The sequence below is a fragment of the Podarcis pityusensis genome (assembly GCF_964106645.2).
Source record: "Podarcis pityusensis genome assembly, chromosome: 3".
Lineage (NCBI taxonomy): Eukaryota > Metazoa > Chordata > Lepidosauria > Squamata > Lacertidae > Podarcis > Podarcis pityusensis.
In genome coordinates, this window is record NC_138026.1 from 120,203,524 (window position 1) to 120,215,608 (window position 12,085).

Genomic DNA, 12,085 nt, shown 5'->3' on the forward strand with positions numbered 1-12,085 from the left:
CCTGGAAAAGACCCTGATGTTGGGAAAGATGGAGGGCACAAGGAGAAGGGGATGACAGAGGATGAGATGGTGGGACAGTGTTCTCGAAGCGACCAGCATGAGTTTGACCAAACTGCGGGAGGCAGTGGAAGACAGGAGTGCCTGGCGTGGTCCATGGGGCCACGAGGAGTCGGACACAACTAAACGACTAAACAAAACAACAACAATTTTCCATATTGTGTGTGTCCTAATGGAAAAGCTCTTGCATACTCCTTGAATTATGGAATAAAGTCTAACTGGGATTTTGGCGCTTGAACCCCACCAGGGAATTTCCCCCCACAAAGCCCTTTTGCTTTAGATATCAGCTGCCCTGCTTTCTTTCAAAATTGCACAGGAGGTTGGTTTGGGCAAGCGCTTGCTTGTCTGAGGCTTTTTCATTCACAGCTCTGCGAGGCAACCCAGAGAGAAACCCGGGAGAAAACACCTCTTTCTGAAGCGTTTTGTGAAACCTGGCAGGTGGCGCTTGCAATGGTCCAGACAGGCATCCTTTTTTCTTGCTTCTGTGGGGGCCTGATGTGCAGGGACTGATCCCTGCTGTTGTTTTCAAGAGCTGGGTACCATTGGGCCAGTAGGAGCTCACGCTAATTTTCTCCATTCTTCACTTTATGGTTGCTTACTATGTGGCAGAACCGAGGCAGGTCCTGCTGTTTACTGACACCAGAACAAATGACTGGCCTGATAGGAGAAAGGAAACAACAAGCAGGTGTGTGTGTGTGTGCGTGTGTGTGTGTGTGTGTGCGTGTGTTCATGGCAATCCTTCAATAGCTGCACGGTCAAGAGAATTTGACAAGCATCTTGGAAGTCACCTGTTTAAAATTGTTGTGCTGGTTTGCAGGATGCTTTAAAGACCACAAGGAACGAATTCTAGACATGCAAGGAAAAACTGCCAAGTTCAAGCTGTCAAATTTGTAAGGTTAGATGAGTAGTTCTCAAAGGGCGCAGCACGCCACACAGGTGTGTCAGGAGAGGATGGCAAGTGTGACGGGGAGATTCAAGGACAATCGAAGAAACATCTAAACATTTCAGTGCAGTATAGTCTAGTCTAAAGATCAGAAAAGAGAAAGGCTTCTTTGTGCTGATGAGTTGAGTTTGTCTCAAATTAGACCTAATTCAAATGAGATTGCCTGGCAAAAGCAAGCTCACACCTCTCAATGAGTTTGCATACCTACTTAAGGTACATATGTAAGAGGCTCGTTTCTAATCATATTTTGGGAGGGATTACGTAGCTGCATTGTTTCATGCTCTCTGGGTGCCCCATGAGCCTATTATAAAGCAGTTGTGCTGTGTGTTAGAAATCAAGCGCTGCAGTGCACTGTTTTTGTTTCCCAATGTATTTCTTATCAATGAAACATTCGGTGTGGAGCGAGCAGATTCTCATTCTGAAAGTGTTGGGCAGAGGAAAAAGCCTGAGAACCACTAGATCAGATCAAGCCTTGCCTTCCCCAGAACAAGAGACCTCTTTCCCTTGGTGCGCTTGAGACCTGGCAGGGACCCCAAGAGAAAACACGGGAAGTGATTCCCTCCCCCCATGCTCCCAACCAACCACTTTACCACTTTTCTGGAAAGTCTGACCACGTTTTTGGGATGAGAATGATCGCCGAAGAATTGATGCTTTTGAATTCTGGTGCTGGAGGAGACTCTTGAGAGTCCCATGGACTGCAAGAAGATCAAACCTCTCCATTCTGAAGGAAATCAGCCCTGAGTGCTCACTGGAAGGACAGATCCTGAAGCTGAGGCTCCAAGACTTTGGCCACCTCATGAGAAGAGAAGACTCCCTGGAAAAGACCCTGATGTTGAGAAAGATGGGGGGCACAAGGAGAAGGGGACGACAGAGGACGAGATGGTGGGACAGTGTTCTCGAAGCTACCAGCATGAGTTTGACCAAACTGCGGGAGGCAGTGGAAGACAGGAGTGCCTGGCGTGCTCTGATCCAGGGGGTCACAAAGAGACGGACACGACTAAACAACAACAAAGCTATAAATAACCACCACACTCCCTGCAGTTGAAGGAACACGTCAGTGGAGTTGCATTCACAGAAAACCTGGGACTCAACCCAAAATTAAGATTTATATCATGGGTGGAGAACCTGAGGCCAACAACTGGCCCAGCCCAGGCTCCAACTTGGCCTGAGAAGGCTATCTATGGCGACCAGCCACAGTGGCTACACTCTGCTTCCACTGTCAGAGGCAACACACTTCTGAAAGTCACTTGCTGGGAACCACAAGCGGAGAGAGTGGCTGTTGCCCTCAGAACCTGCTTGCAGGCTTTGCTTGGGGGCATCCGGTTGGCCACTGTTAGGAAGAGATGGTGGGCTAGATGGGAAATTGGCGTGATCTGGCGGGGCGCGTCTCATGCTCTCCCTTTTGTGCTTGTGCTGAGGACAACTGCATTGTTTCCATGTGCTTGATTCCATCAAGGCAGAGCGAGAGGCAGAGAGCGCCACCTCTGACCCCCCCTCAAATGAGATACCATGCTCCAATGCCCTGGCGGCCCAAAACAGCAACCTTGACATTTTGCGGAGAAGGAAGGGGACCGTTTCCCCGCCGCTGCTTCCTCCTTGAAGTCAAACAGGTCGAGGCCTCCGCATTTGTTGCTGCTCAGACAAAGCCCTTTCCTTTGTTAAGAGGCAGCTATGGGGGGTTAAGTGGGCACGAGGAGGGGGATCAGCCCCAAAGAAAGGGGGCGGCGCTGGCAGAGGCAAAGATGCAATGCATGACTTTAAGAGAGAAGGCAATAATTGGAGGGACCTGGCGGCCACTAAAAGCATTATCCAGCCCACGACCCTTTTGAGAACAGGGCTCGGTTGCGAGGCACTTCGATAGAGCAAATATTGTGCGGGTTCAAGTTTGACTCGGATCAAATCAGACCTTTGAGCTGTCCGTTGTCTCCCTCCAATTGGAAAGATCTCTCCCGATGCCCCGTGCACAGAGAGATAAGGCTTTCTCTAGTGTTGCTAGCTAGAACGGGAGCAGGACATTTTTCCGTGCAAGCCAGATGCTGGACATGAGAACATAAAATGACTCCGCCAGGTCAGGCCAACGGTCCCTCTCGTCCAGCATGCTGTTCTCACAGTGGCTAACCAGATGCGTGAGGGGAACCAGGACACAGGACCTGAGCACAAGAGCATCTCTCCTCTCCTGTGGCTTCCAGCAACTTCCCCTCCTGTGGCTTCCTCACCCACCTGTCCAGATGCCTTGGTTCCAACCAAGCTGTGCTGTCAGTGGAAGCAGGTCAGTGGAGGGCCTAGGACCCTCGTACCTATGCGACTGCCTCTCCCGATATGCCCTGCGGAGGACCTTAAGGTCCACAAATAGCAACATCCTAGAGGTCCCGGGCCTTAGGGAAGTCAGATTAGCCTCAACCAGAGGCAGGGCCTTTTCAACACTGGCTCCAGCCTGGTGGAACGCTCTGCCTCATGAGACCAGGGCTCTGCAGGATCTGATTTCTTTCCGCAGGGCCTGTAAGACAGAGTTGTTCCGCCTGGCCTTTGGCTTGGAATCAATCTGATCCCCTTCCCCGCTTTCCTTTCTCCTTCTGTGATGGAACTCCTATTTGGGGACTTCCCTGGCTTTTTTCTGGCCCACGTAGGACCAGTCTGGATAGTTATCCCTGGTGAAGACTTGATGTTTTCATCCCTAAAAAGTTTTTGATTTGCGTTTCTACTGAAATGAGGCTGCATTTTAATGTTGTATTTTAATCTTGTTTTTAAGTTGTATTTTAATCAATTGTTTTTATACCCGGTGTTAGCCGCCCTGAGCCCAGTCTTGGCTGGGGACAGCGGGGTATAAATAGAACAACTTCTTTTTCTTCTTCTTAGTTCATGAAGCTTTAACAGATATTGCAAAAGGCCCTTTAACACAGAGACGCAGCATCTTGTGAAACGCCCCCCTCCCCAGCGAAAGTAGGAGAACGCACACCCGTTTTTGCCTTGTGCACAGAGATTGGGGTGAAATCCTTGCCCCTGTAGATGAAATCCCCAACTCCCAGTTTGTAAAGACACAGCCAAACAGCAAAAAAACAAACACCTAGGTATTTATTAGCAGGAGCGTTGCAGAGGTTGCAGATCTTTCACAAGCTGGCTCTCCGATCTCCATCTTTGGTGGCGTCTATGAATGCAAACCACAGAGAACCTTAGCGTCGACCCAAGGGCGCGGGGGGAGAGACCTACTGCACTACAACTCCCACCAGCCGTAATCGATGGGAGTTTGAGCCCCACAAAATCTGGAGGGGCCTTGCCTCTGCTCTAAGTGCATGAGGACAAAGCAGTCCTGCTCTTTTGCAAATATGAAAAAATATATAGCTTACATTATCCAGGAGAGGCTATTGCATTTGGATCTAGGATCCCCTCCTCTTTGGTGTCCCTGCCCCCCGAGGAGGGGGGAGGGAATTTGTAAAATGATGCTGACTCTCCTCTGATGGAAGAGGCTGCAGATATCGACACCACGATGGACATTGGCACTGTTTGCATATTTTCTGCACCGTGGGATTCTGAAAGCAGCACATGTTACAATTGCTGCCTCTTTCTCTCCTTGCGAGGCAAAGATGTGCCACTGACAAGCGTGTTGAAACAAAAGAAGCCAAACTGCTAAAACCGGGCAGAATCCTCGAAAAACAACAACCCAGAGGGGTCTTAAGCTCCCACAATGCAGAGAGGGCAGATGAGTCAGGGTTGCTCACAACCTGGAGTTCTGGACAAGAGGCAGGGTTGAAAGCCAATCAGATGCAAACAGCTTCAAGAGAGCAAGGTGCACGCAAGCAAAATTATCCTCTTAAGTCCTCCCTGGCAGAGGGGGGAAAAAATGGCGAATGTATGCACTCTTCAGCCCAAGGCAAGTTGATAAAAGATCTCTGCCTCAAGGTTCTACTCCTCTTGAAGGCCCCTGCTGATAAAAGCAGGTGTTCATGTATGAAAACCAATACAAACCATAGAATCGTTTTAAAAAGGGCGATGTTCATTAGAAATGGGGGGACGGGACCATCCTGGTGTAAAATGGGACACCGCTGAGTGCAAAAAGGCAGGTTTCAAATTGCAGGCGGCTGTACTCCCAGAGACTAGGCTTTTGCAGAAGGAGGTTGCCGTTCCCCTTCTGCCTGGAGGCCTCAAGAGGACCGAGGTTCAAAGACACGGCCTTGAATGCTCCCAGCTCCGCCCGTCTCTCTCAGTCCAGCCTTTTCACCATGTAGGGCCCATCCAGTTCGTAGCCGATCTTCCTGTAGTAGTCCCTGGTGCCCACACCTGTAAGCAAAAGTGGGGAAATGGGTCAGTGGAAGTGCAAGGAGTCTGTGCAAGAAAAGATGCTCCACAGAGGGTATCCGTCATGGACTGGTTGGACGCAGAGGAATGGTGGGAGGCGGCGGTTGGGAAACCACTAAGGGAAGAAGGATCAGAGCCCAGGGAGTGGTGGCGGGACAGTGATGAGCAGTCGGAGAAGAGGGAGGAGACTGGGGAAAGGAGACATCGGAAGCAGAAGGGTTAACTGTTAGTTTCTGTTTGCCACTGTTTGCTTAGAGTCACAAGACTCTGCTTACATTCCAGAGACATTCCATACTGTCGGAAGTCTCAGGGAGACGGTTTCTTCTTCCTTTGTTGTTCAGTTGCTCTCTGTCTTTCACAGAGAGAGGATGTGTTTTCTGTCTGCGTAGTAAGAAATAAAGCATAGTGATGTAGCCATAAATCTCATCACTTCCGTGTGCTGCTTTGATTCTCTGCTGAATGGGGGATGTGCCTGGAGCCTTATCAAAGGCTCAGGTCGTTAATTATCGTCGAAGGGCGATTCCGAAGGACTCGGCCGGAGAAGGATGAGCTTTATCAGCTCGGTCGAACGCAGATTCCGACAGTAACAGGGCTTAGTGAGCTAGGAGAGTCGGTGGCAGAGAGAAGTTCAGAATCAGAGGCAGAAGAAGAAGCAGGAGAGGAGGCAGACTAAGAGGCAGAGATGAGTCAGGCGGGGAGTCACAGGGGTCTCCCCCTCCTGCCGCAACAAGCTCCCTTGCACCCATCTCTCAGTGCCAGAAGAGGCATGAAAAGGGCAGAGGAGGGGTTGGCTTCATGCAGGCACAGTCTCCAATTGCTTGGAAAAAGCCCTGGAGGAGACTTAGACGGCTGTGGGGAGGAGGGGACATTCAGTTTCGGCAACTGATTTCAGGGCGTAAGACCCACAGGGAATGAGCTGCTGTGCTCATTAGGTCTGACCCTTAGCTGAGTCTGCGGAGATGGTGTTTTTGCCAATAAAGAGGTCATTCCAACTTTGAACTGCATGGTGTACTAACAGGCACGCTCTGTGACAGTATCCCAACTTGCATAGAGGGTGTCCCAAGAGATGCTCCACAGAGACCAGGCATAGGCAAACTCGGCCCTCCAGATGATTTGGGACTACAACTCCCATCACCCCTAGCTAACAAGACCAGTGGTCAGGGATGATGGGAACTGTAGTACCAAAACATCTGGAGGGCCGAGTTTCTTATGCCTGATAGAGACCACCCTAACTTACTTGAGATTATTTCCTCAAGCTGAAGATAAGCCAGTTTGGAATCAACACGTCATCTGGCCCATCTGACCTCTTCCATTGCTGCTCCCAATATGCAAATCCAACTTAGTAATGTCTACTGCATAGCAGGGGGTTGGATTAGATGACTCACGGGGTCCCTTGCAATGATTCTACGGTACTCCAGTCTTCCCTAGCCTGCTGCCTTCCAGCTGTTTCGGACCACAACAGTGCTGGCTGGGTTTGATGGGAGTTGTAGTGAACACAACACTACTCTGACTGGCAGAAGCGCTCCCCAGATCTGCCCTGCCCTGCCCTGCCACCCGACATCTTTTAAAACTGGGAACTGAACCTGCGGCTTTCTGTGCCTAGAAGAACGCGCCCTACCACAGTTCAGGCTTCCACATGCAAAAACACCCACCCGCCTTCCGTTTGCAAGAAAAAGTGCCCTCTTTTTTAACTGCAAAACATCCGAATGCACATTCTGGGCTTCCACTGAGGCTAGGGGAAATGAAATGAACTGGGCGGGGGGAGAGGGAGAGACTTGAACCCGGATTCACCTCTCGTTTTTTGAACAAAAGCGAAGGAGTGGTAAATCTGTGGAAGGAGCCCAGATCATTATGGAGGACTGAAGAGGCTCGGTCGCAGTCCCGAGCGCCGGCTGGCCTCTCCGGAGCCCACACAGCTCATCCTTTACCTCCACTCCAGAAGCACTTCTGCGTTCGGAGGCCACAATTAATTCCCCCCCCCCCACCCACTCCTTGCGTGGGAAGGGGATTTGCAAAACACAATTGTCTCCCACAAAGGCTCCCTCCCTCCCTCCTATTCCTCTCCTCTGCTCCTTAATCAGATCCTGCCGCGCTCAAATCTTGGCTAAGCCCCGCTTGCGACGAACGCGGTTCTCCGTTAGCGTCCAGCGGAGAGGCAGAACCATTACAGGATAAACAACAGCTGCACAAACCCCTGCCGGGCTGAAAGCAGCACAGCGGCTTCCAGGACCCCTCGCAGGAAGTTTGTTCGAGAGCTTTATCCTGGCGGAGGCCGATCGGTCAGGGCAGAGAGGGCGCTGCCTCGCCAAACTCGGCCCACCTTCAGCCAGCCCCAAACTTCCATCTTAGTTACAAGCCTAAGGCAACGAACTCTCAGCTTCCTCCCTCTTAGGCCGCATTCGCAACACCCATTACAGCAAATCACATTCCCACCAAAGAATTCTAAGAACATAAGAAGGCCCAGGCCCAAGGCAGGCAGGATTCGATCTCATGGCCAACTCTCCCCTCCTGTGGTTTTCATCCTGGCTAGCAGCCACCCATAGTCCTCTCCTCCTCCGTGAATCTGTCTAATCCTCTTCTAAAGCCATCCAAGTTGGTGGCCATCACTGCCTCATCCATAGTTTACTGTATTTTTTGCTCTATAAGACGCACCCGACTGTAAGACGCACCTAGTTTTAAGAGGAGGAAAACAAGAAACAAGAAAGCAACACAAAGCCTCAAGAGCAAAGAGGCAGGAGTGCTCCCGCTACGCTCAAGAGGCTTTGCGTGGCTTTCCCTGAAGCCAGAAGAGCAAGAGGGATCGGTGCGCACCGATCCCTCTTGTTCTTCTGGCTTCTGGGATAGCTGCGCAGCCTCTTCAGGGCAGTGGGATGAAGGCTCCCCGCTGCCCTGAAGAGGCTGCACAACGGCTAAGCCAGAAGCTAGAACAGCAAGAGGGAGCGCTGCGCAACGCTCCCTTTCGCTGTTCTGGCTTCTGGCTTAGCCACGCGCAGCATGCATTCGCTCCATAAGACGCACACACATTTCCCCTTACTTTTTAGGAGGGAAAAAGTGCATCTTAAAGAGCGAAAAATACAGTACCTACAGCTTCAACTGGCTGGCTAAACCAGGTGCACGCAGCCAATGGATCTCAAGCCCTTGGTGAGTTGGGGGCTTCGCTTGTGTGCAAAGACAGGCTCCGCCAGGTTGAGCAGATGAGACAGAGTGGGTCCAATCATCATGAAGGTGGTTTCTGCACCTGCACTGTACAGGGAAGGGAAGGGCAGGTGGGGCGTGTCCACCTGGAAAGGCAGCCCATCTAGGGAAAGGAAAACTCTGGTGCTGAGCTTCCACTGCCTTACGGCAGTGAGAAAGGCTTCAGGAGTAAACCCTGATGAACAACCTGTACCCACTGCCTTGAGGGATATATTTGGGAGGAGAAAAGGCTAAGGAGTAAACCCAATAAAAACACATGAGACGTAACTGGCTGTGTTCTTAGATAAATAAGATATACTATTCATAGTATCAAATGGTAAATTTCAACAGAAGTAACTTGTAAAGTTCAACAAACAAACGAAGCAGAAGGCTTTGTGAAAGGATTTTGTGGAACTATAACAACCTTTCATAAGGGACGTGGGTGGCGCTGTGGGTTAAACCACAGAGCCTAGGACTTGCCGATCAGAAGGTTGGCGGTTTGAATCCCCGCAACGGGGTGAGCTCCTGTTGCTCAGTCCCTGCTTCTGCCAACCTAGCAGTTTGAAAGCACGTCAAAGTGCGAGTAGATAAATAGGTACCGCTCCAGCGGGAAGGTAAATGGCGTTTCCGTGCACTGCTCTGGTTTGCCAGAAGCGGCTTAGTCATGCTGGCCACATGATTTGGAAGCTGTACGCCGGCTCCCTCCGTCAATAAAGCAAGATGAGCGCTGCAACCCCAAAGTCGGCCACGACTGGACCTAATGGTCAGGCGTCCCTTTACCTTTACCAACCTTTCATGTGGATGGTTTGGACTTTATGAACAGACAGGTGGAACAGACACCATTACACGGATGGACCTTATGCATGAACTGACGATAGAATGATCTGATCCACTGGGTGTTCTGCTTTGTTCGTTTGTTGAACTTTATGAGTTACTTCTGCTGAAATATACAATTTGATACTATGAATAGTATATCTTATTTATCTATGAACACAGCTGGTTACGTCTCATGAGTATGCTTTACGTGAACATAGGTTTGTTTGTTGTTGCTAAGGAGTAAACCCTACACAAATCTGGAGTGGAGTCCTTAAGGCAGTTGTACGGCACCTCTTTCTGACAACTCCTGCTGCCAAGCTGGTGTCCAACATATTGCTCTGCTTTCCTTTGGACCACACCAGTGAGGCTGAGGGTGAGTGGGTTGTACAGTGGTACCTCGAGTTACATACGCTTCAGGTTACAGACTCCGCTAACCCAGAAATAGTGCTTCAGGTTAAGAACTTTGCTTCAGGAAACCAGAGGCCTTTCTCCTGGGCATGGTAGGCCAATTGGTGCCAAAGAAGGATAGAGTTTTTTTCATGTATGCCACAACAGCAGCAAGAATACTTATCACAAAGCACTGGAAGACACAGGATCTACCTACCAGGGAAGAATGGCAGATGAAGCTGATGGATTACATGGAATTGGCGGGAATGACTGGCAGAATCCGAGACCAGGGAGAAGAGTCGGTGGAAGAAGATTGGAAAAAAATTAAAGTATATTTACAGAAATATTGTAAAATCAATGAATGTTAGAAGGATGCTGGAAAGAAGTTATATGACTTTAACAGAAATGTTATAAAGAATTAAGTATGAATAGACTGACAATGGGTAAAGGTGTAAACTTAAGGTTAAATTGTGTTAAGATAAATTATGGAACTAAATTTGAGAAAGAGGGAAAGGACTTGCTGGAACAATTAATTGAACTAGAATACAAAAAAGGAGGTGTGAGGAAGTCGAGGAAATAAGCAAATGAAAGATAAGGATATGAAAATACGGGGTCTCTTTTTTGTTTTTTCTCTTTTCCCCCCTTCTTTTTTTTTTAAAGGTTTGTGTTTTTTAAATGTTTCTGTTTTTTTTTTATGTTTTGATGCACTGTTGATGTTTTGTTTTATTGTATTTTCTTTTGTCTTTGAGGTTTTGTAACTGTTCATTGCTTGTATTTTTTTTTCCCTTTTCTTTTTGTAATACTTAAACTCTAATAAATATCTTTAAAACAAAAAAAAGAACTTTGCTTCAGGATGAGAACAGAAATCAGGCTCTGGTGGCACGGCAGCAGCAGGAGGCCCCATTAGCTAAAGTGGTGCTTCAGGTTAAGAACAGACCTCCGGAACAAATTAAGTACTTAACCTGAGGTACCACTGTATTCTCTTCTGGGCAGCCCAGGACCTCCACACACACTGCCCAGGCTTGTATGAAGTACTTTCTATTATCCATGCTGGATCTTCCAAAACTCAACTTCATCGGGGAGCTGTAGTTCATTAAGAGTTGTTAGGAGATACGCCCCCCCCCCCTTCTCTTCCCAGAGCTACAATTCCTAGAGACGTTGAGCAATCCATCTCTTTTCCCAGGGAGCTCTGGGGACTGTAGCTCTGGAAGAGGAAAAGGCTGCAGGTTCCTCATTTGTATCATATGCCCTGAAATCCATTCCCTGGGGTTTTTATGCAGGAAGGAGAACGGGCACTGCAATGTTGACCACTGGACTGCACTCCAGTCAGTCAGGCTGCCTCTGCAAAGTGCAGCCGCCAAAATTTTGGGGTCCCTGCTGGGTCACGACAAACCCTCCAAGCAAACCGTCGCTCCTGGGGAGGCTCAAGCTACGCCTGCCTTGAGTTGCGTTCATGCCCTACTCATCCAAGGTCTCAAAATCCTGTGGCTCAGCAAAATGCAGACTTAGCAGAGAGTTAGGTATATTCGCCTCTCTGAGTGACGCACACTCGAGCATCAGGCAAAAAGTGGCGGTCAATGAAAAGGGCATCCTATTAGCCTTTTCTGCGCCTTTGCTGCTGCAATTCTCGCTCTCTCTCTTAAAATAATTTTTATTGGAATTTTATTTACAGGATAACACAACCCCCCCAATACACAAATCTACCCTTATTAAACATGAACATAACATACAGTGAGCATAACATACAACAATACAAACAACCAAATAAAAGACTTCTTTTATTCTGCATCTGGTCTCCTTATTTACTTCGTATAAACTGTTTCCTTTATGAATAATTATTAAGATTTTTCTAATTATAACAAAGTCTTCTGCAGACATTAATCGAAACAAGTCCAGGTATGTATTTTAGGGCACTGTTTTGTGAAGTATTCTCTGCATTTCCCCCATGCTTTTTGAAACTCTTGTCTAGTGTGATCTCTAATTGCCTCTGTTAATCTAGCCAGTTCAATATACTCTATCTTGCCATTCCTTTTTTGTTGGCATAGTTCCTTTTTTCCAGTTTTAGCAATTGGGATCCTTGCCGCTCCTGTGGAATTCTCATTCAGTATGTGGAAGAAGATGGTTTTAATAGAATCATGGAACTGTGGAGTCGAACGAGATCCCAAGCATCATTTAGTCCTGCAATGCAGGAACCTCAGCTTCTGCGAGGGGGAAGCCTACCATATCCCCATCACTGAGGAGTGTTTTCTTACCCCACAGGAGAGGACAGAACAGGTTCAAGGCCTACCGCCACCGGCACATACACACTGCAGCCACCACATTGGGAACTTATTCTCTTTTTTTTTCTTTTTTCTTTTTTTTTGTATTGGCAATACGTAATATGAATTTGAAATATGGAATAGACGGGAAGTTGGG

At 48.6% G+C, this 12,085-nt stretch overlaps 1 protein-coding gene across 1 annotated transcript in view; it reads right to left on the bottom strand.

Moving 5' to 3' along the window:
* Nucleotides 1–4,054: 4,054 nt before the first annotated feature.
* ELP3 (elongator acetyltransferase complex subunit 3) overlaps nt 4,055–12,085 on the bottom strand; it is a 112,359-nt gene continuing 104,328 nt past the window's right edge. Inside the window, exon 15 of the mRNA XM_081001037.1 lies at nt 4,055–5,275. Coding sequence (XP_080857163.1) covers nt 5,199–5,275 — 77 coding nt within the window. The 3' untranslated portion in view covers nt 4,055–5,198. The remainder of the gene's footprint in view (nt 5,276–12,085) is intronic.